The sequence below is a fragment of the Muscardinus avellanarius genome (assembly GCF_963383645.1).
Source record: "Muscardinus avellanarius genome assembly, chromosome: 4".
Classification (NCBI taxonomy): domain Eukaryota; kingdom Metazoa; phylum Chordata; class Mammalia; order Rodentia; family Gliridae; genus Muscardinus; species Muscardinus avellanarius.
In genome coordinates, this window is record NC_137789.1 from 40,726,056 (window position 1) to 40,751,661 (window position 25,606).

The following is a 25,606-nucleotide window of genomic DNA, read 5'->3' on the forward strand; positions in this document are numbered from 1 at the left end:
CCGCACTTGGGAGGTAGAGACAGGAGGATCGCGCTGGTTTGGAGCCAGCCTTGCTGGCTTAAGAGACCCTGTTTCCAAATAAAAATATAAAATAGGTCTGGGAGTGTAGCCCAGAAGTAGAAGGGCTTCCAGGAACCCCAGTACCACACACACAAAAAAAGTAAAATTGGACTGGAGATATAGCTCAGAGGTAGAACACCCTGAGTTCCAATCCCTAGTACTATGAACAAAAATAATAATAATTAGAGAAATGAATATAAATATTAATGCCAACTTTTTTTTATCAATGACCAAATACTTTTAGAAGTCTTCTCAGTGCATTTATTTATTGAGTAAAATAAATCTAAGCTATGCATCATGGTGCACACCTATAATCCTCAGTATCTGGGAGGTTGAGATTCAGCTGAGTTCAGACTCCACAACTTAGCAAGACCCTCAGCAATTTAGAAGACTCTGTTCCAAAATAAAAAATAAAATAAAACAGGGCTGGGGGTGTAGCCCAGAGGTAGAATGCACATGGGTTCGATCTCCAATACCACAAAAATAAACAAATCTATATGGAGGGCCTATTGAATCCCTGTTTAACAATGAGAAAATTCAGAGAAGTAATGTCAAAGGTCATATCTACTATGTCAGATACCAGAATTCAAACTCAGTTTATTCTAGCACCTTGAAAAAAATACATATAACCACATGTCACACATAAAGAGTACTCACATGGTCCCTTTAATTATCCAAAAATATTTATTCCTTATGCTATCAGACCATGTAAGAATATTATTATTCAATTAATATCTCTCTTGAAAAACTTAAGCAGTGTCTATCTCCTTTAGAGTTGGATTATCAGTGCTTAACACAGTGCCAACCACAAAAAACATAAATAAAATAAATAAGTTATTAAGTTTATGTTAAGTTTATACAATACACAACAGTCTTTTAAATAAACAGAAGAATATAGCAACTAATAATTTAAAAAGAGGCTTCAGGATAATCAAAAAGTTCCTAATTTTCTCTCAAATATACAAGCCTAAAATATAAACCAAGCAAATATATTATTTTGTTATTACCAAGCCATGCGGGCTATCCCCCTTCAAAAACATCAAAACTTCAAAGTAAGTATCATCTAATTTTTATTGCTACAAAAGATGACATTGCAAAATATTATTTACCTCATTTGAAACAATCAAGTGTAAGGTAAGAAAGAATAAAATTTCAGAACTTTCAAAAACAAGTCTAGGTTTTCTTAATCTAGAGTTCTTATTAACCTCCTGCCATAATAACTCAAGTTTGTATATGTATATTTTTCTTACACTAGAGGCAAAAAGCTTCCATTAAATTTACCAAAAAGACAGTTGCCCCCCCCCAAAAAAAACAAAGGTTAAAAAAATCAAATCAACTGTTTCATTTATGGAAAATTATACATTGTTTTCTTGATATTTACTCACCAGAAATATCCATGAATGCCCGATCCCATAATTCACCCACTGTATAGCATTCTGCAGATGTGATATTGACTGAAAGGACAATATCATCTTCAACATATTTTAGTATGAGATTATTTATAACAATGTTTACATTATTTACAACTCGTCTAATCAGACTCTGCACATAACCTAGAAGGAGAAAAAAAGGGTTCAATTGGCCACAAGTCTTATCAAAAAATAATTATATCTTAAAATGCTATTAAATTTATATGTGAAAGATGGGTTTTAATATTTGGCAAAGAGGAAACTTGAGTCTCAGATAGGTTAAAAGACTTGCCAAAACAACACAATTAATAAGTAGCTGATCCAACCTAAAAAAACTTTTACCAAATGGTCTATAATGAAGTATGCAGAAACTAATGCAAACCACATAAATCTATTTTATTAGCATAATACTAAATCCCATACAATAATTATTCTATAGAGCAAGTACTTTGGTTTCTGTCTACTTTATGAACATTTTTTAAAGTGAAGCAATGTTACTATATGTCAGCGATATATACAATATATTAGAAGATGAGCTTCTTTTTGAATCAGCTACCATCATCCTCTTACTCATTTACACATAAACGTATCCAAAAGAAATACCTGAGGAAAGAAAGATAGGGGAAACGTGACCATCCTAATGGATTCAACCATTTTTACTTAATAACCTGTAATACTAAAACTGTGAAAGGAGACAATATAAATGAAGAAAAAAAAGAGACAGGAAGTGTTAAAGGAAGATTTAAAGAAAAATACAGTGAAGAAAACAAGGAAAAAATCTGAAAGGAAAAGGAATGGACTACTTTAACAGGATGAAGAACAGGAAAATAGAGAAATTGAAATATGGTTTTTAAGAACTCAAAACAACAAAAGTAACTAGTGAATACTTTTTCTCCATAGCCTGCTTAGAATCTTCAATTTTTTTAACTTCATACTTTGTGGAATAATCCATAATCTCACTAGTTTCCCACGCAAGATGTATATAAGTACATTATTGAGAAATTTATTGAAAATATAAATAAAACTAATAAAAAAATTTTTTTTGCAGATCTGGGGATAGATCCCAGGGACATTCGACCTCCGTGCTCCCCCCCCCGCCCTATTTTTATTCTTTACTTTTTTGAAACAGGGTCTCTGAGTGGCGGAGGACCTCAGTAAGTAGCTGAGGCTGTCCGCGAACCACAATCCTCTGGTCTCAGCCTCCCGAATGCTGGGATTACAAGCGTGCACCACCACGCCCGGCTAATAAAAAATATTTTAAAGTCAGAAAAAAGATAAAACTTTTCACTGTACTCAAGTTTTTTCAAGAAATAACTAGCCGGGCGTGGTGGCGCATGCTTGTAATCCCCACGCTTGGGAGGCAGAGACAGGAGGATCGCGCAGGTTCGAAGCCAGCCACGCTGGCATAAGAGACCCTGTTTCCAAATAAAAATGTAAAAATAGGTCTGGGAGTGTGGCCCGGAGGTAGAAGGGCTTCCAGGAACCCCAGTACCACCAATTTAAAAAAAAAGAAAAGAAAAAAGAAAGAAAGAACTATACAGTTGTGGGGGGAGGAATACTGGGGATTGAAATCTGGAGCATTCTACCTCTAAGTTATCCCTCAACCCTATGTTTTTTGTTTTGTTTTGTTTTGTTTTTATAGTACTGGGGATGGAACCCAGAGTCAATCTAGTTCCAAGCTACAACCCCCAGTCCTATTTTTTATTCTGTATTTTGAAACAAGGTCTCACTGAGCTGCAAAGGGCCTCACTAAGTAGCTGAGGCTGTCCGAGAACCTCGATCTTCCTATCCCAGCCTCCCAAATGCTAGGATTACAGGCATGCACCCCCATGCCTGGCTTATTATTATTTTTTTATTTCCCAAACATTTCTTTTTATTTTAAAAAAGATAAATGAAGCCGATCATGGTGGCGCATGATTGTAATCCCAGCACTTGGGAATCTGAGACAGGAGGATCGCACAGGTTTGAAGCCAGCCTCAGCTACTTAGTGAGGCTCTCAGCAACTTAGTTAGACCCTGTTTCCAAATAAAATAGAAAATAGGTCTGGGAGTATAGCCCAGAGGTAGAAAAGCCCCTGGGTTCTACCCCTAGTACCACAAAAAAAATTAAAAATGATAAATGATAACTGTATGATTATGGAGTAATTAAAACTTAATAATAGCATATTAGAATAGAGTTATATTTGGTTATATTTAGATTTGCTCTGACTTCCAGCTATTTTGAAACAGGTCTTACTATATTGCTGAGGCTGGCCTTGAACCAGTAATCCTCCTGTCTCTCCCTCCCAGAATTGGAATTACAGGCATATGCCACCACACCCAGATATTTGTATTCTATAAACCAAAACTTTACTGAACTAAAATTAACATCTGTCAACAGACAACATTAAAAAACACCTACATTAAAGCCTACTGGAAGAAAGCTTATTTAAATTTATTCAACCATTACATGTTTGCAAAAACCAACTGTTGCATCTATTCCCATTGGATGTGAATAGAAAAAAAAAAATGTAATATAACTTAGGCCCACTAACATCAATATCATACCAGCTAACAATGTTCACTGTTTTTGTTTTTGTTTTTGTTTTTTGCGGGTCTGGGGATGAAACCAGGCGCATTTGACCACTGAGCTACACCCCCTGCCCTATTTTTTATTCTTTATTTTGAAACCGGGTCTCACTGAGTTGCAGAGGGCCTCACTAAGTAGCTGAGGCTGTCCGTGAACCGCGATCCTCCAGTCTCAGCCTCACGAATGCTGGGATTACAAGCGTGCGCCACCACACCTGGCTTAACAATGTTCACTTTAACTGTAACTTTTAGGATGTATATCTTAGAGAGCTGGGGTATACCTACCTCTAACCTCTGACAATAAATAGTGTCAAAAATTAACTAACTAGGAGCCTGGTGTGATGGAGCATGCTTATAATCCTAGCATTTGGGAGACTGAGACAGGAGGATAATGGTTTGCGGACAGCCCCAGCTACTTAGTGAATCCCTTTACAACTCAGTGAGACCCTGTTTTGAAAATAAAAGAATAAAAAACAGGGATGGGGATGTAGCTTGAAAGGTAGAATGCACCTGAGTTCCATCCCCAGTACCTAAAAAAAAAAAATTAATGAGGTTACAGAGCGGTGATGTACACCTGTAGTCCCAGTACTTAGGAGGCTGAGACAGGAGGATTGCAGGCTCCACACCAGCTTCGGCAATTTAGTAAGCCCCTCCACAACCTAGCAAGATCCTATTTGCACATAAAAAAATATAAGAGGATGGGGTTGTTGCTCAGAGGCAGAATGCTCCTGGGTTCTACCCCCCAGTAACCCTCCCCCTAAAATTAACTAGATTAAAACCAACAGAAAGCACCGGGTATGGTGGCGCACGCTTGTAATCCCAGCATTTGGGAGGCTGAGACAGGAGGATTGTGGTTTGGGGTCAACCTCAGCTACTTAGTGAGGCCCTTTGTAACTCAGTGAGATGCTGTTTGAAAATAAAGAATAAAAAATAAGGCTGGGGGTGTATCTTGGGTTTAGAATGCCCCTGGGTTCCATCCCAAGAACCACATAAAACAAAACAAAAAAACAAACAAAAAACAGAAAGCTTACAATCCTTTGGCACAGGTATATATATATATACGCCAATGTCCACCATGCCTCACAAAAAAGAATGACTGATTTTTAAAAAACTCTTCAGAGAAATTACAGAATTTGCTGCCATCTGGATCATTTCAGAAATTACTGAAATGGCAGCAATGCACTTTGCCCAGAGAGCTGACATAGAATAATCTTTTTCCCCCTTCATTAAATATTTACCAAGAAACTTTTTTGTAAGTAAATAAAAGTAAATTTTAAAAATCAGGAAATAAAAGAAATAATATGTAAGGCCTCTTCCAGTTACAAAATCCTATAATTTCATGAGTGAATTATAGAGCTTCCAGAACAATCCAATATCTTTTTCAGTTAGCAATGCACAAGGAAAAAAGAGACCATGAGTCTTTGCTGAAACTCTAAGAAAGAAATTCAAAAAGTAACTTACTGCAAAAAAAAGGACCAAAATTTGAATGAAAGGTATTTGTGAAGAGTATGATCCCAACATGTTTTGAAAGTCATTCAGCAAATACATATACATATATGGCATAAAATTTTATGAGAGTAAAGAGGACTGAAATGTATATTTTATTTTTAAAAAATCACAGTGATCAGTAACGACTGAAATTTTGGCTTTATCAATGCTATTAGAATTACCTGGTGGTAAATCAGGATCTGTAGGAGCAGCCTGTTGAATTCTTCGGGGCTTTATTGATGATTTTGTGTTCTCATTAGCACTACGGTTGGTAGAATTAGAACCACAGCTTTCATGGTCATCCTGTTTTCATTTTAAAGAAAGGAAAAAGAAGCAAATTAATAATATTCAAGACCAAGAATTTCAAATAAAGAAGGGAAATACTAGAATACTGGAATGGGATTTGAGGAAGGAAATGGGGTTAAAGAAGACACTTGATGAATAAAATTCACTTGATGATAAAATAAAGACACTTGATGATAAATAATCCTATGTTCATACATGAAGTTATCATTATCAATAATATGTCTGGGAGGAGAAGGAAGTGGGGCAGACACAGAGGGAAACACACAACATGTGCTATGTGCATGTATGTTTCTATCACATTGAATCTCATGATGATGTATAATTACATTACAAAGTAAATAAAGGAAAACCTTTATTCAAAACATGGAGTTTATTGATACTGAGAGATTAGATTTTTCTTCTGGGGGGGGTACTAGAGATGGAAACCAAAGATATTCTACCACCTCCAAGCTATACTCCCAGCTCTATTTTATGTTTAATTTTGAAACAGGGTTTCACTAGGTTGCTGAAAGTCTCACTAAATTGCTGAGGCTGTCCTCAAACCTGCAATTCTCCTATCTCAGCCTCTCAAGTACTGGTATTGTAGGTGTGGAACATTACACTTGGCTTCTAATTTTATTTTTTAGTTCTAAAAACTATATCATCAATCTTAAAATTTTCTTTTTTCAAAAGTAATTTTTTAAATACATAAGAGTTCAAAACTAAATTATCGCTTTTGCTGGTTCAAAACAAACTACTTGTCAGGCACAGTGATATACACCTATAGTCCCAGCTACCAGGGAGGTTAAAGGCAAGAGGGCAAAGAAGAGGCTAAGTTCAATGCTAGCCTCGGGAACTTAAGAAAATCCTGTCCCACTAAAAGGACTGAAGATGTAGTTCAATGATAACTACCCCTGGGTCCAATCTCCAGTATCATGGGGGGGAGAAAATAAAAAAGGAAAACAACCAACAAAACTATTTGATAATGTTCAAAGAATTCTTACTTATAGCTTTAGCAAATAAGAAAACAAGTCCATTTAATACAAATTATCTTAATGTTTCCTACTAGTTGATTTATGTTAAATTCCTCATTTAGAATCCAAACTATCTCTGCATCATCTTTAATTGCTCATCTTAACCATTCTTAGAATACTCTGCATTCTAGTTAACAATGTTTACTTGTCATTCACATTAAATATAAGGTTTAAATGGGCATTAATATGGATAACAATAACGTTAATTATAAACATTTTTAATGTATCTCTTTTTTTTTTTTTTTTGGTAGTACTGGAGACTGAACCCTGGAACCTCTGAGCTACGTTCCAATCAATCTTTAAAAACAAACAAAAAAAAAAAATGGTCTCACTAAGTTGCAAGGGCCTAGAAAGTTGCTGAGGCTAGCTGCAAACTTGAAATCTCCTGTTTCAGTCACCATCCCCAGCTTAAGCAGTTTGAACCAACTAGGAAGAGCCACCTGAGGGTACCTTCTTAGTTGTTGTGTTTCTGCATCCCCTATTCCTCATTCTGAGTAGAGGCTGAAGGGTTGCCTCTTCTCTGCCACAGGCTCTGGGGAACGCAAGAGTAACATGTTTCTTATTAACACAGCCTAGCTACATCTATTTCCTGCCTTTTGTTCCACTCTTCTTTCCTTTCTCTTATAAAAAGCTTTCTGCCCCACTAAGCTGGGCATAGTGGCGCATGCTTGTAATCCCCCCCCCAACCCGCCCTTGGGAGGACTGCATAGGATCAAAGCCAGCCTCGCTGGTTTAAGAGACCCCATTTCCAAATAAAATATAAAATAGGTCTGGGAGTGTAGCCCGGAGGTAGAAGGGTTCCATCCCCAGTACCAGCAAAAAAATAAAATAAAATAAAATAATTAAAGCTCTGCTCCCCTAAGACACCTCAAGATGGATATTTGAGACAGAAGTTCTCCATCTTCCTCAGAGCTGGCTTTGAATAAACTTATTTTGCCTGCCAACCTGACTCCTGATTATTTGTGGAATATGACTACTGGTAAACTATACCCCATACAATAACAGGGGCAACAAAGGAGAAACTATTTTCTGAGGATATAAAGAGAAGAATAATTCTGGGATCCAATAAAGAAATGATGGGAAACATAAAAATGTGCAAATATCTGAAAAACAACCATTATGGTTAGATACAGGATATCCCATGAAGAGTTCATATTAATGTTCAGAGTTGATATCCTCATAAGGATTAACAGATATACTGAGCCATAGCCTAGGCAGGTAGGATGAGGGTATAGAGGATGGCTGGAGAAGTTGGTTCCACGAAGATGTCACCACAGGGACTGTGCTTGGGTCTTTGAACTCCCTTGCCTCCTCTTCTGCTTCTGGCCTCCACGATATGAGAGCAGAGCTCTTTCTCTATTCTCCGATTCCTGTCACCATGTCCTGAGCTCCACAGATCCAGCCTGACATGGACTGAACTCTAAAATCTCTAAAACTGAGCAAATAAATCTTCCTTACTCTAAATTGTGTGGTCATTTGTTTGAGATTATAGTGATAATATTGACTTTGAGACAGCAAACATGGACTGAACTCTGAGATCTCGAAAACTATGAGCAAATAAATCTTCCCTACTCTAAATTATGTTGTCAGTTGTTTGAGATTACAGTAATAATAATACTGACTTTTGAGACAACATCCCTGAAAAAAATACAACTTAAACTTGAATCCTGGGCTGGAGGTAGGAAGATCAAGGCTGCAAGGATAAGGTAACTCAGAAAGTGAAAACAACCTCGATAATAACAGTAGTCTAGCAATCCTAACTGCAGTAGAAATCCACAGTTTTTAGAAGCTTTAAATTTCATTAGGGGATTTGTTTTGAAAGTGGTTCCTCCTGCACAACACTGTAGCTTCAGAGAAGAAAATCACTATATAGCTCAGCAAATTCTCAGTATGGTATACCCAGGAGCCATCGTAAGAAGTCATATTTTTAGAAACTAAACTGTTCTGGGGATTAGAAATCCAGGAACAATCACAGTTTAGGGTCCCCATGAATACCCCACAGCATTGACTGGGTGGGAGATGGCCACAATAGACAATCATGGCTTCAGGGAGTGTCTGACACAAACCTGCAGAGACGTTGATGCAGTAAGGAACTTGCCTGTGACTGGGGGGGGGGGGGCAGGGGGGGGCGGGGGGAGGGCAGCAGTCAGTCATCCCAACCACTGAAGAGAAGCAACCACAGCAACAGGGGCCAGGCACGAAGGTGCCAGGACAGAGGCTAGCAAATGGCTCAGTTTTCATTATACCTCCACCAGCAGAGAACACAGGCATTTCTAGGATCTGGACATCTGCCACAATCCCAGCACATACACTAGAAATCTGCAGGCTGAACATATCCTACAGGAATATTTCCTACATTAAGTAGAAAGTCAGTGAGAAGGGCACGTGGCCCCAACAGTGGTCATACAACCAGGCAAACAGACCAAAAACCTCTGGAACAAGTAGATGCCTGCCCAGCATAGGCCATAATCTACCAGAACTCAGTCAGCAAGAAGGACTTCACAGAGGCTCCAACGCCAGCCTCACACTGATACACACAGTAAAATCCTCCCAAGACAATGCAGCCCTGAGATAATCAGCATTTCATTTACATGTCCAGTGAGAAACAGACACCCAGCTTTCTGCACCAGTGTGTTGTGAGCCAAGAAGAATCAAAACAGGTGCAGCTGCCACCCACCATCCGAAACACACCTGGTACTTAACACCTATAAAAGACCTAAAGAAAACCATCTCTAAGGACCTGAAAAAGAAAAGTTTCCCTTATTTTTCCCCCTCCATCCATTCTCTTTCATTATTTTTTATACTTCTCTTGGTGTATTATAACTGTATGTCATAGTGAGATTAAAAGTGGTATAAAAAACTCATATAGCACTTGGTGTATTTCCCTCTGGATCCTACCTCACTGCTCCAACCCCTAGCAACACCTCCAAATGTATTACCATACCATTATTTGAACTCTTTCCTTTCTCAACCCTCCTTTTTTCCCTCCTCTTCTCTTTCCCCAACCCCCCTCCACTATTCTGCTGATCTGTCCTCTTATTTGTCTGAAGTCCCTTTTGTTTCCTGTTTCCTCTCTAGTTTTCATATATGAGAGAAAACATATGAGACTTGACATTCTGAGACTGGCTGATCTCAGCATACTTTTATTTGTTCCATCCATTTTCCTGCAAATAATATAATTTTATTTTTTGTAGTTGAGTACAAATCCACTGTGTGTATGCATCACATTTTCTTTAGCCATTCATCTGTTAATTCATATCTATATGGGTTCCATAATTTGGCTATTGTGAATTGTGCTGCTATAAGTATAGATATGCTTCTATCACTATAGTATTCTGACTTTCTTTTGGAAAAAATACAGAGGAGTTGCCGGGCGTGGTGGCGCATGCTTGTAATCCCTGCGCTTGGGAGACTGAGACAGGAGGATCGCACAGGTTCGAAGCCAGCCTCAGCTACTGAGTGAGGCTCTCAGCAACTTAGTGAGACCTTATTTCCAAATAAAATAGAAAATAGGTCTGGGCGTATAGCCCAGAGGTAGAAAGCCTCTGCGTTCCACCCCCAGTACCACAAAAAAAAAAAAAAAAAAAAAATACAGAGGAGTAATACAGCTGGGTCACATGGTAGTTTCATTCCTAGCCTTGAGGAAACACCATACTATTTCCATAATGGTTGTACTAATTTACAGTCTCACCAATGGTGTATAAGTTTCTATTTCCCCCACATCCTTACCAAAATTATTAACACTAAAAGAAATAAGAATCCAATCAAAAATGAGCAAGTGAACTGAATAGATACTTTACAAAAGAAAAAATACAGATGGCCAATAAATATATGAAAAATGTTTATCATTAGCAGAGAAATACAAATAAAAAATACACTGAGATTCCATCTCACTCCAGTTTGAATGGTAATCACCAAGAATATAATAATAAATGCTGGCGAGGATATGGGGAAATAGGGAAATTATACACTGTTAGTGGGATTATAAATTAGTACAGTCACTATAGAAATCAGAGTATAGGTTCCTCCAAAGACTGGAAATGGAACCACCATATGACCCAGCTATACCACTCCTGGGTTTCAGCCTAGGTGTCTGTCAGCAACTAAATGGGTTACAAGACTAGTGAATGGGTTAAAAGACTCAACTCACAGTGGATTTTTACTCAACCATAAAATTATGTCATTTAGCAGGAAAATGGATGAAACAAGAGAATATTACACTGAGATTAGCCAATCTCAGAAAGTGAAGGGTTATATATTTACTCTCATATGTAGGAGCTAGAGAGAAATAGAAGAAAAATAGGAACTTCAGATAAAAGAAGAGAGATACCAATAGAGGAAAGAGAAAATGGGAGGGGAAAGGGAGATGTGATGAAGAAAACAGTTCAACAAATGCTATGTATACATATGAAGTTATCAAATGCAATCTCAATAATATGTATATGGAGAGAGAGGGGAAGGGTGGGATCTGGAGGGAAACAGGACAAGTGCACAAATGTTTCCACCATTCTGAACTTCATTAAGAAGTATAATTACAATGCACCAATAAAAGTATATTTAAATAAAGAATACAAACAATAACCTGGACATGGTGGTGCATTCGATAATCCCAGTACTTGGGAGGCTGAAAGAGGAGAAACACAGGCTGGAAGCCAGCCTCAACAACTTCAGGAAAGCCGAATCATTTTACCTCATGGTACTACTCTACTTTTTTCTTCTAATGCCTGTCTTCTTTTTTTTTTTTTTATTTTATTGGTGCCTTACAATTGATGATAGTGAGATTCATAGTGATACATTCACATATGGGCATAACATTATTTGGTTTGTTTGCTTCCTGTATCTCCCCTCTTCTTCCCTCCTCCCTCCCTTGATCACTTTCACTCCTCTAATGTTTTGTCTCCTAATTTTTATTTCCTTTTATTCCCTCTATTTTTCACTTATGAGAAGCATGTGGCCTTTGATTTTCTGAGCCTGATCTCTCAGCATGATATTATTCAGTTTCATCCATTTTCCTGTACATAACATAATTTTGTTTTTCTTTAGGGCTGAGTAAAACGCCATTGTGTATATATACTACATTATGTTTATCTGTTTATCTGTTGTTCTAACTTACGTTCCCATGAGCAGTGTGTTAGCGCTCTTTTCCCCCACATCCCACATTCTTTCTAGCACCACTTATTATTGTCTGTTTCCTTCTCCTCCTCCTCTTCCTCATTCTCCGTTTTTTTTTTAATATTGGGGGTTGAACCCAGGTGCCTTCTACCTGAGTTACACTCCCAGCCCTGTTTTATATCTATTATGAGACAGACAAGAGGATTGTAGGTTTGAGGCAAGCCTCAGCAACCCAACAAGGCCCTCAGCAACCCAGTGAGATTCTGTTTCAAAATAAAAAAATAAAAAGGACTGGAGATGTAGCTCAAAAGTAGAATGCCCCTGGGTTCAATACCTAGCAGGGTGTGTGTGTGTTGGGGGGGGGGGGGTAGAGGGAGAGGGAGGTGTGCATGTGCACACACAGAAAAAAACAGAAAAAAAATTTTTGGTCAAAAAAAGATAGAAAAAGAAGCTGGGCGTGGTGGCGCATGCTTGTAATCCCAGCATTTGGGAGGCTGAGAACTGAAGATCAAGGTTCACAGGCAGCCTCAGCTACTTAGTGAGGCACTCCATAACTTAGTGAAACCCTGTTTCAAAATAAAGAATAAAAAATAGGGCTGTAGCTCAGAGGTCAAATGCCCCTGGGTTCCATTCCCAGATCCGCAAAAAAAAAAAAAAAAAGATAGAAAAAGAATAGAAGAATTAAAATAAAATGAAGCAAAGATATAAAAAAATAAAAATAAAAGGTAGAAGCCTGAGAGAGGAGGATCACAGTTCATGAACAGCCTCAGCTACTTAGTGAAGTCTTTTGCAAATAAAGAATAAAAATAGGGCTGAGGGTGTCGCTTGGAGGTAGAATGCCCCTTGGAGGTAGAATGCCCCTGGGTTTCATCCCCAGTACTGCAAAATAAATAAATAAATAAAAGGCATAACCATACTAAAAGTTGCATGAAATGTAAAACAATCTGATTAAAATGCAGAAATTGTCAGACTGGTAAAACCCAACTATAATCTGTCGATTAAAAATTCAGTCAGAAATGCTCAGTATAGTTTCTAAATACAAGATACCTTCAGATTCAAAAAGAAAGTCATAGCAAAATGAAAAAATTCAAGGAAAATGAAACTAGCAACATCTAATAATCAAAATTAAATTCAAAGAACTGTTGCATGTGAGTTTGTGAACCAAACAAAAGCAAAAAACTGGAAGCTGCCATCTGTGTTCCCCATTTCCTTTAATGCCAGATAATAATTGGGATAGTATAAAACCAGCAGGGATGAGAAAATCTGCACCTGCCAACAAGCTGTAAAGTTTCAAGCTAAGATATTTTTTCTGTTTGCAGCATTGAGACACATAAACTGTAGCATCCACAGCAGCAAACAGTATAATTAAGGTTGCATGGACACTTCTCTTATCCTATGTTTTCACTCATTCATAACATTCTTAGAAAGCCCCTCATGAAACTAAAGCTTTCCTTGTCTTAAATGTCTCTTCTTCCTTAAAAGAGCTCTGAGGGGAAAAAAAAATTTAAGGTTTGTTTCAGCTCAAAAAAGGGGCAAAAATTATCCTATGGATAAAATAAATATTACAGAATGCTAGAAACTTCTAAGTATTGAAGAAACAGTTAAAACTTCCCCAGTCAGTAAAAAAAAAAAATAAATTATTATGGAACCATTTTATGCCAGGTTTGCTATTCATGTGTAATGAATTTCAGGCTTAGACATGGTGTCAAAGACACAAAGACCTGGGTGACATGTCTGTAATCCCAACACTTGGGAGGCAGAGACAGAAAAACTCAAAAAATTCACAGCTAAGAAAATAACCCAATCAAAATGGGCAAGTGCACTAAATAAACACTTCATAAAAAAATTTCAAATGGCCAATAAATGTATGAAAAAATGGTCAACATGTATGCCTCTAACATCTTGAACCCCATTAAGATGTATGACTACAATGCACCAATAAAAAATAAATTAAATTTAAAAATTGTGCCCATTGGCCACCCTAGAGTCTAATATTTTGAGCACCTTTCCTGCCTCAATTGATGTGCCTCTATTACACATTACACATATTGAGTAATATCTCAAGAGTCACATGGCTGTAAAGATTTAAAAGAAATGGAACTTTTCTAATCATCTAATACGATGGATAAAATAAACTGAGCACTAGAATCAGTGTATTAGATAAGCTGGCCTCAATGGGATTTAAGCTTACACCTTCCACTATAAACTCGTTAATTCTTCTGCATAAATTTTTACTTTTATAGATTAATTTTTTCTGAATTTAAATTCTATCTGCATGTATTTTTTTCTTTTCAATGACTTACTCTGAACTTTCTTATTCCTCTTTTAGTTTTTTCAATTTCCTGCTCTTTTTCTATCTGTGTATGATACTGGGGATTGAACCCAGAAATATACTAACACTCAGGTACACCTCCAGAACTCTTATAAAATTTACTTTTATTTTGAGGCAGAGTCTGGCTAAGTTACTACATGCTGGGCTCAAATCTAGGGTCCTTCTCAGGGTCTCAGTCTCCCAAGTACTCAGATTACAGGTATGTACCACTGTGCTTAGCTTAGTTTTTTTCTATTTTAAATATCTTTTTCCTGTGTGAAGTCACCCAGGGCTACTTCAGCCCCCAGAGACCTGTGACCTCTAATATTCCTGTACTGCTGTGGGTAAACAGCATTGATTTGATACTAAATTTAATAACTAAAAGTGCCATGCATATGTATTTATAAATAGCACTGTGTTAGGCTGGATAAGCTAACAATTGTGGTAAGCAGCTTTAAAATCTCAATGGATTTACAAAATAGAAGACTAGGTGTTGCTCATGTAATAGTCAAAGAGGGGTACTTTTGTTTTGTTTTGTGGTACTGAGGGTGGAACCCAGGAGCTTTTATACCTCCAGGCTATACTCCCAGACCTATTTTTATATTTTATTTGGAAACAGGGTCTCAATAAGTTGCTGAGAGCCTCACTAAGTAGCCAAGGCTGGCTTCAAACCTGTGCGATCCTCCTGTCTCAGACTCCCAAGAGCTGGGATTAAAAGCATGCGCCACCAACACCCAGCTAGAGGGGTACTTTTTTTTGAGGTACTGGGGATGGAACCCATGGGCATTGTACCTTCAAGCTACACCCCCACTCCTATTTTTTAGTCCTTTTTTATTATTATTTTTTGAAACAGGGTCTCAATGAGTTGTGAAGGGCCTTGCTACATAGCTGAGGCTGTCCACGAACTAAGATCCTCCTGTCTCAACGTCCTGAATGCTGGGATTACAAGCCCGCGCCACCGTGCCTGGCTTAAAGAGGGATATTTTGAGTATGCCCTTACACAATGTGATTCAGAGGCCCAGGCAACTTGCATGCTGGAATTTCTTCATCCTTTAAAACCCTGCTGTCCAACATGGCAGTAACCAGTCTGCCTGTGACTATTGTTGAAATATATGCTAGTTCTGAGTGTGATGTACTAGAAATGTGAAATATACAGCAATTTTTGAAAATCTGGTATAAAATAATGTTAACATACTGAGTTAATAATTTTTATAATTGACTATACATAGAAATAACTTGTATATATTAAATAAAATATATTATATTTTTAAAAATTAAAAATAGCCGGGCATGGTGATGCACACTTATAATCCCAGCATTGAGGAAGCTGAGACCATAGGATCGCAGTTCGCAGATTGCCTCAGCTACTTAGTGAGGCCCTTTGCAACTCAATGAAATGCTGTTTCAAAAATAAAAAATAAATTAAAAATAGGGCTGGGGGGTGCCTCTCAGAGATAGAATGTCCCTGTGTTCCACCCCCAGTACCATAAAAAAAAAAAAAGTCAGCAAAGCTAGAATGGAAAGATAGAAAAAGGCTGAGGTTGATTAATAGAGGAGCTACATCCAAATATGTGTAAAAATATGAATATAGCATGGTTAACCTGAACAATCATTGTTGGGAAGGGGGAAGGGGAACAGGGGATGGGAGAGAGAGGGCACCAAGCACAGTCTAAATGTATACCATCTTCAATATGTTCCACATATAAATAAAATAAAACATAAAAAATTTTAAACAGTTACACTAAGAAGAAAAGTAGTCAAAAACATACAGAATAAGTTTCACCTCAAGTAAAATTCAAAAGTGTTTATTTCTATTAAAATATCTCAGAATGTAATCTCAGATTTTTCTTTAAATTAAATGTTTTAGAGTATTTAAGATACATATGATATTTAAACTAGAATAGGGCTCTGAAATATCTTAATGCTTTTTGCATCCAACTATAATAAATACCTAAAGCCCAAAAAAGAATAAAACAAGTCACAAGTAACAAGTCTACAAGTGGGACAGTTACTGATGTAGATATGACTTTCTCAGAGTAAACAGCAGAGAATTCGCATTTTATAACAAAATGTCAAAGTATTAAAAATTATTCTAAGTAAATATCAAGTTGGCCTTAATTTTACCTAAAGCTTAATCACCTCATCCTTTGTGGGGGGCGGGGGCAGGAAGGGGGGCCTGGGGATTGAACTCAGAGGCATTCTACCTCCAGTCCTATTTTATTTTTTATTTTGAATTTCACGGGGTTTCACAAAGCTTCAAAGGGCCAAACTAAGTTGCTGAGGCTGGCTTCAAACCTAATATCCTCCTGTCTCAGCTTCCCAAGTACTGAGATTACAAGCGTGCGCCACTTAGGTATAATTTAATTATAAGGTATAATTAAAATGGATTTCAAGGAAATGTTAACATTTCCTTACTATATGTAATAACCACAATCACTATATATATATATATGTATATACATATACATATATTATACATCATAAAGACAATCACTAGTCACAGTGAAGCATTTGAAATCTTGTTTTCTAAATGTCTTGACAGATATACAAATATTTTAGCTATACTTAAAAAAATGCTAATAGAATTAGACTGAACATTATATACTAGCCATGACTTCTTACCAAGGCACTTAACAAGTTTATATTCTTGTAACAATCCAAATTAAACCTCATATTTCTACTTTTTTTCTTTTTTCTTTTTTTTGGCAGTACTGGGATGTAACCCAGCGGCATTCTACCCCAAGCTACTCCCCCAGCCCTATATATTTAGTCTTTTTATTTTTTTGAAACAGGATCTCACTGAGTTGCGAAGAACTCCCTAGGTAGCTGATTCGGCTGTCTGCAAACGCGATCCTCCTGTCTCAGCCTCCCGAATGCTAGAATTATAAGCATGCACCACCATGCCCGGCTTTCTACTTTTAATAATTAAATACATTCCCATACATTAATGCTAACATTTTTTCCATATTCATATTATTAAGCACCTATGATTTTACAAGGCTCCTTCACTTAACCTACCTTCTCACCCCAATTTTATTTAGTAAAGTCTTTTCTTCATTATGATGCTACAATAACTTTAAACAATTTGAATATGAAGTTATTCAGTTTTAATAATACATGTATAATCTTAATTATATACTATTCTAATCAAAGCTTAAAACTTAAAAATGCTTTAAAATGTATTTAATCTACAATCTGTCTACTCAGAATTTAATTCCAATCACTTGTATAAACCTGAGCATTACTCTTCAGGGTTGTACACTAATAAATAATTTCTCCAAATGTCAACTGCAATTTTAAAAAATGATTTCTACCTCAAAATTTTAAACATCTGTAAAAAACAATTGTTTCAAAAGCAGTGTACATTCATGACATTTGACCTTTTATTCTACACACCACAAAAATTCAAGCCTCAAATACTATGCAAGAAGGAAATCTGATCATTTCTTCAGTAGCCATCTGCATGGTCCAATGTCAAAAATTAGTTCTAGGTTACACTAAGTCATATGTTACAAATCTTTTTCTATAGCCTTAATAATTAGTTGTAATTTGTCTCCTTTAAACTGTGTTTCTTATGGGGCATCTGGCCTTGAAATTCCCACCTTCCCATTAAAAACAAATACTTAAGTGCACTACATGGGTGGTATAACCAAGTCCAGACTTTAAAATAAAAAATTAAGTTTCAATAAAAGATAATGATTATGAACCATTTAAGTATTAACAAACATAAATGTAAAATGAAACTACATTGCAGTATAATGATCTACAGTTTTCTAAATTAATCTCTCAAATACTAAAAGTTCAAGAAATAAATTTTCATGAGAATATAACATTGATCTATTTACTTTCATAAGCCATCTTATTTAAGTCAAATTGGATAATATGGATTTAAAATCAAAGATTTCATAAATGGAAAAAAAGATCTGAGCCCAACAGACTGATCTGACAAAGCATCTATTTAAAATAGGAAATCATCTTAATAGCTCATAAATAACCCTAATTTCTCAGGAAATAAAGTTATATTTAGGATATGCCAAAATCACCTTATGGTTCTTATGAAAAGAGTCATTTAATAGTACTCAGAGGGGTTAGGGATAAAGCTCAGAGGCAAAGTGCTTGCCCAGCACTCATGATGCCCTGGGTTCAATCTGTAGCACCTAAATAAATAAATGAAACTAATCGATTATCAATTCATTTAAATCTGAGAGGTAGAGCCAGGTATGGTGGCACACACTTGTAATCCCAGCATTTGGGAGGCTGAGACCAGAGGACTGCGATTTGCAGACAGCCTCAGCTACTTAGTGAGGCCCTCTGCAACTCAGTGAGACCTGGTTTCAAAATAAAGAATAAAAAATAGGACAGGGGGTGTAGCTTGGAGGTCGAATGCCCCTGGGTTCCATCCACAGATCCGAAAATTTAAAAAAATAATAATAAATAAATAAATAAATAAATAAATAAAATAAAATAAAACTGAGAGGTAAATTATAAATGTGTACTCAGTAGGAAGTAATAAAAACAAATGACAGGCACACTACTTTTCTGCGAGATGAAAATGAAAACATTATACATAAAGAGCTGCGGTCCTGACCTATTGACTTCTTTTTCTGGTCAGGAGGCAATACTGGGGATGGAACCCAGGGGCATTCTACCTCAGAGCTACAGCCCCAGCCCTATTTTTTATTCTTTATTTTTGAAACAGGGTCTCACTAAGTTGTAGAGAACCTCACTTAGTGGCTGAGGCTGACCACAAACCTGGATCTTCCTGTCTCAGCCTTCAAAGTACTGGAATTACAAGCATGCACCTACTGACTTCTGATATTAGAAAACTTTTGGCAGATACTCCTTAAAATGAACATTATACCTTTGCAAAACAAAAAAAAAATTAAAAAATCAACCAGAAATGTGTGATGAGTCAAAGAAGAAATATGTGTTTAATGAAAAGTCAGTTTCTGATACAAAACTTCAAAAGCAATAATAAAATTTGGTATAAAAGCAAGTACATTTTCATGTTCTCAAGATACAGTCTGAGAAATTTTCTGATTTAGAAATGTTATGTAAAAATTCCATACAAGCCTTTTGCAAAAATTCTTAAGACTTAATCTCTACAATTGGATTTGATCAGGCCTCACTTCTACTCTGAATACAGGTAATAAGCAATAAATAAGGATCTCTATAAGCAGTAAATATGGATCTTATGACCAATTAAACAAAATCTGTTTAGGGGAGCTAGGGGGAATTCACCAAGTATTGTATGCATGTTTGTCCCTATCACTTTGAACTGCATAATGATATAAGATAACAGTGCACCAATTTAAATATATACAATCCTTCAGCTGTTTTGTCCAAAGTTAAGAACACTCTTCTGTAAACAATTGTTACTTTAATAAGCGAATAAAAACATGAACAAGAAAGCTGGGCGTGGTGGTGGATGCATGTAATCCCAGCATTTGAGAGGCTAAGACAGGAGGATCGTGGTCAGCTACTTAGTGGCCCTCTGCAACTCAGTGAGACCCTTTTTCAAAATAAAGAATAAAAAAATGAATAAGGTAAAATCATTTACATGACAGAGTAACATATTCCAAATATTAAAGAAATATCAAATATAACTATTAAAATTAGTTAATATAAATAACTAGGCTCAATAATTTCTTACCTGTATTCCATCTTTCAGTTTCAAAATACATTCCATTGTATTAATGGTAATTACCACTGGTTCTGAACCCAATTTTGTCCATGGTACATGAATCCTCAATTCATGAATATGTCCACTTAAAAAAGTGAATGGTAACTTCAGTTCCTTAAAACACAAAGCATTAAATAAAAGTTAGAAAAAGGCTTTAATATTTTTATTCTAATATCCAAATTCCTTTTTTTTTTTTTTTTTTTTTTTTTGGTGGTACTGGGATTCCTGGAAGCCCCTCTACCTCTGGGCTACACTCCTTTTTTATTTATTTTTGGAAACAGGGTCTCTTAAGCCAGGGCACTGAGGCTGGCTTCGAACCTGTGCAAGTGTGCGCCACCACGCCAGGCTCAAATTCCTTTCTTAAAAGAAAAATGAAATCACCAACAAAAAAACTATTCTGGACATTTCTTTTTTTTTTTTTTTTCAGTACTGGGGATTGAACTCTGGAGCATTCTACCTCTGAGCTACACCCACAGACCTATTTTTATTTTTTTTCTTTTGCAACAGGATCTCACTAAGTTGCAGAGGGCCTCACTAAGTAGCTGAGGCTGGCTGCAAACCTGCGATCCTCCTGTCTCAGCCTCCCAAATACTGGGATTACAATTGTGCACCACCATGCCCTGCTTTTTCTGGGCATTTTTCGTTATCACAAAGAATTACCAACTAACTTGTTAAACTATAGTTAACAATAAATCACAAAATAGTTTACTCAAACTCTCAAGGTCTCAGTTGTACACTGCCAAATAGAAATGGTATACAAAAGCCTGGTACATAATAAAGGCTGACATGTGGTTGGGGTAGCGTCACAGCAGTAGATAACAGCAGCAGTACCTGAGAAAACTTCAATGATATTTTTCCTAAACCTCTAAAAATATGTCCTCTGAAGATTTTTATAAGGCAAGTTTAAGGGGTGAGGGGCTTAATTGGAGATAGGAGAATGACCTGACAAAATAAAACCTGACCAACTTATAGAAACAATTTATTAAATATTTTACTTGAATACTATTTGATCATAAATTTGAAAGTTTTCCTAATTGCTTTCCATTATTACTGGACAAAGATCAGAAATATAAACAAATTTCACCACAATCACTTTATACTATTTCACTTCCAGAAAAAACTTTTGTTACAAGAAGAAATTGTATTTCTATCACATTTTTACAGTTATTGCTGCTATCTATAAAAGCATTTTTTTCTTTTGGCCCATCTACTTAGCAACATGGCTAAATACAGTTAGTATATTAAATTAATTACAACCAATAACTCTGGAGCCACCAGACACAGACTTTAAACCTATTTCGGCCACTTACTTGCCCAATGACACTGGGTAAATTGCTTCATGTATCTGTGCCTACATTTCATAATCTGCAAAATGTGGATAATAGCAATGTTTTCTGAATTCATTTATATAAAGGTCTTAGAACACTGTCTACCTAACCAAATGTGGTGGCAGATGCCTATAATAATAGTCCTTGTTAATGTCTAGGATACATTAACAATTCCTACAACCTGAGAGTAACAAAAAATATCAAAAAAGGAAATTGAACAGACATTCCTCCAAAAAAGATATGTAAATGGCAACAAGCATACGAAAAGATGTTCTCAAATCAAGAAAATACAAATCAAAATCACAGTGAGATATAACCTTACAATCGCTAACACTATCAATAATAATGTTATTACTAATGAGAATTACTGCTCTAATAGGAATTTAAAATAGTGTACTTTCTATGCAGTATAGAAATTCCTCAAAATAATAAAATAGAAGTATCAAGTGATCCAACAATCTCTCTTCTAGGTATATATTCAAAAAGTTTAAAACAATCTTAGTATTTTAATTCATTCACAATAATCTTATATTATGAAGAACAGTGTGGAATTTCTATAAAAATATATAGCATGTAATAATCACAAGAGGTTGTTGATATATCTATCAAACTCAGGATCTTGACATATTCACACATCTACCTGCATAATCGCTTTTTTTTTTCCAGTATTTGGGATGGAACTCAGGAGCATTCTACCTCCAAGCTACACTCCCAGCCCAATTTTTTTAGTCTTTTTATTTTTGAAACAGGATCTCACTGAGTTGCGAAGGGCCTACCTAAGTAACTGAGGCTGTCCGCAAACCACGATCCTCCTGTCTCAGCCTTCCAAATGTTGGAATTACAAGCACACCCAACCACGCTAGGCTTGCATAACAGCATTTCTATGATAACCAAAGATGGAAGCAAATTCTGTCCTACACACACACACACACACACACACACACACACACACACTCACTCACTCACATTATATCTCTATTTTTACTTATACATACTATATATGTATTTTCTTTGTAAGTGGTAAAAAAAACAAATAATACAAATTTACTATCTTAATCAACAGAACCATGTATAAAAACACATAACACAAAATTCACTATCTTAATGCAACAGGACTTCAAAATTTCCGAGGATGGGCTGCATGGGTAAGGCCCTTGGCTTGATCCCTGCACAAGAGAAGAAAAAAAAAAAAGCATGCTGAAGAGCTTGGCAAATCCTTTCCCAAAAAAAGTCATTAAAACAAGACAAGGTTTCAAAAATTAATATGAGATACATTTAGCTAATAAAGGAAGGCTACATTGAGGTCCCAATACTATTTGAGCATGGAGCAAAACAGCAGATGAGCACAAAAATTGAGCACAAAGACATAGAAAACAAGGACAGCCAAACAGGGCCTTGCTAGGGTCTCACATATCCCTGGTAGTCTGGAAAGTTACATGCATGTGTAAGGTGGTTCTTTCTCAGAAAACAACAGAAAGGGCTCTAGCAAGTTTTTGGTTCCTGGTTGACCATGCAGCCTTGTCAACCCAGAAAGAAGAAAATTTAAAAAATAAGCCATAATTGTAATTCTCTGACTTTTAAAGCATTATCTAATACATACAAATATCCCACACCAAAGAGAAGCTTTTAGTTCAAAGTTTTAAACAATCTCTGAGCAATCATTAGTTGATAACTAAGGTATAGTGTACTGAAGAAATCCTTAGGAAAACAGACTTAAAAGTATAAAAAATAATTTGTAAAAAAAATTTTTTGAAACTGAGGGTATAGCTCAGAGGTAGAAGGCCTGGGAGTATAGCTTGGAGGTAGAAGGACTAGGGGTGTAGCTCAGAGGTAGAAGGCCCCTGGGTTCCATTCCCAGTACATCACTTCAAAGGAAAGAGACGCCACAGAAACTAGTCTTAACAGGTCACTGCACAAGTAAAACAGCATCAACAGCCATTCTCTGGGATGGAGAGGAAATCAACCCAGCACTGAAACAACATATTATTTAAAATGTCCAGTCTTCACCAAGTATAGTAGCACATGCCTATAATCTCAGTATTTGGGAGCCTGAGACAGGAGGATGGCAGATTTGAGGTCAGTCTCAGCAATTTAGTGATACTCTCAGCAACTTAATGAGATTTGTTTCAAAATTAAATTTTAAAAAAGCCAAATTTTCAACAAAAATTAAACTCTGAGACATGCAAATCATATAGAAGGCAAAAAAACAACAGACACTATCCCTAAGTGTCCAAATGCAGAACTAGTAATATATCTCTTAGAAGTTAGTATATAAAGACTTCAAAATATTTATTATAAATATGTTCAAATGAATAAAGAAAACCATGTTTAAATGACTAAATGAACATGAAAATAGTGATTAATCAAGTAGAAAATGCCAATGAAAAAGGACCTAATAGAAATTTTGGAGTTAAAAAGTGTAATAATTGAGCCAGGTGTGGTGGTACACACTTGTAATCCCACTATGTGGGAGGCTGAGACAGGAAGATCACAGTTTGCAGACAGCTTCAGCTACTTAATGAGGCCCTTTATAGCTTAGTGAGACTCTGTTTCAAAATAAAAAATAGGACTGAGGTGTAGCTCAGAGGTAGAACACCCCTGAGTTCCATCCCCAGTACCGCAAAAAAAAAAAGTACAATAATTGAAATGAAAATTTCACTAGAAAAGCTCAACAGCAGATTGAATTGGCCAAAGAATGAATTAGAGAACCCATACCCAAACAAACCATACTCAAATGTTGAAAGCCAGCGACAAAAAGAAAATCCAGAAAGCAGAAGGAGAAAAGTAATTTTTCAGGTATAAGAAAACTCTTAATTAGATTAAGATATACTTCCATTACAATTAGATCAAGACGGTAGTGGCATGACATAATCAAATAATGAAAGAAAAGAACAGCCAACTAGGAATTCTGTAACCTGCAAAAGTTTCTGTCAGTAATGTAAACAAATTTAAAGATATATCCAAACAAAGAATAAGATCATTACTAAGAGAATATAAAAGGAATCTCTTCCAAATGAAAGTAACACCAAATGGTAAAGCAAATCCAAAGAAACAAAAATAGCATTAATAGAGGTAATTAAGATAATTGTTAATCAGCAATATGTCTTTTCCTTTCCTATGACTTAAAAGGCAACTGCATAAAACAACAATGATAGGCCGGGCGTGGTGGCCCATGCCTGTAATCCTGGTTTGTAATCCCAGCATTCAGGAGGCTGATACAGGAGGATCTTCAAGGACAGCCTCAGCTAGTGAGGCCCTTTGCAACTCAGTGAGACCTGTTTCAAAAATAAAGAATAATTATTTGAAACTGAGGGTATAGCTCAGAGGTAGAAGGCCTGGGAGTATAGCTTGGAGGTAGAAGGACTAGGGGTGTAGCTCAGAGGTAGAAGGCCCCTGTGTTCCATCCCCAGTACTGCAAAAAATATAAAAAATAAAAAATAAAACAACAATAATAAAAACCGCATTGTTGGGTTTCTATAAAGATGTGATATATGTGATAATAACACAAAAGAGAAGAAATAGAACTAGAGTGAGGAAAGTGTCAGTATTTTAATGGAATAGAGGTTAGCATTAACCTCAAGTTGTGGTAAATCATATGCACTCTAAAACCTTGAGCAACCACTCAAAAACAATTTGAAAATCAACAAAAAATAAGAATAGAACACTAGAAAATTCTTCTACTTAACAGAAAGGGAAGTAGAGAATATCAGAAGAATAAAAAAGACATGAGATAGAAAGTAACTGCAAAATGATGGCTATAAATCCAACCAAATACACTTAAATACAACGAAATACCTTGTTATTATTAATACATCAAATGGATTTAGCCACTGATGAGGTTAGAGTCTTCAGGATTCAATAATTTCACTATGAACATTGCTGCATTGCCTAATACACAAGCTCTTGTTGTGGACAGGAGTACATTCTATATTCAAACCATAACAGACTGAAAAAAGTATAAAATTTAAAAAAACTTTAAAGTCAAAGGGTTAAGAATGAAAGAGCCCGGGCGCGGTGGTGCACGCTTGTAATCCCTGCGCTTGAGAGGCTGAGACAGGAGGATCACACGGGTTCGAAGCCAGCTTAGCTACTTAGTGAGGCTCTTAGCAACTTTGTGAGACCCTGTTTCCAAATAAAATATAAAACAGGTCTGGGAGTATAGTTTGGAAGTCAAAAGCCTCTGGGTTCCACCCCCAGTACCAACAACAAAACAAAAAAAAATGAAAGAGGCCCAAATTTTAAGATGATTTTTAAGTATATTCAACAATAAAATATCTAAATATTAAATTTGTTATGGCCAGGCGTGGTGGTGCACGCTTGTAATCCCAG

The 25,606-nt window shown here is 36.3% G+C and overlaps 1 protein-coding gene across 3 annotated transcripts in view; it reads right to left on the reverse strand.

The window, feature by feature from the left end:
• Nucleotides 1-25,606, reverse strand: part of VPS13B (vacuolar protein sorting 13 homolog B) — a gene marked incomplete at both ends in the record, with an annotated part of 689,491 nt that overhangs the window by 657,408 nt on the left and 6,477 nt on the right. For all 3 annotated transcript variants that reach the window (XM_080693506.1, XM_080693505.1, XM_080693507.1), the window contains 3 exons: nt 1,446-1,613; nt 5,707-5,827; nt 19,920-20,063. In XM_080693506.1, coding sequence (XP_080549632.1) covers nt 1,446-1,613; nt 5,707-5,827; nt 19,920-20,063 — 433 coding nt within the window. The remainder of the gene's footprint in view (nt 1-1,445; nt 1,614-5,706; nt 5,828-19,919; nt 20,064-25,606) is intronic.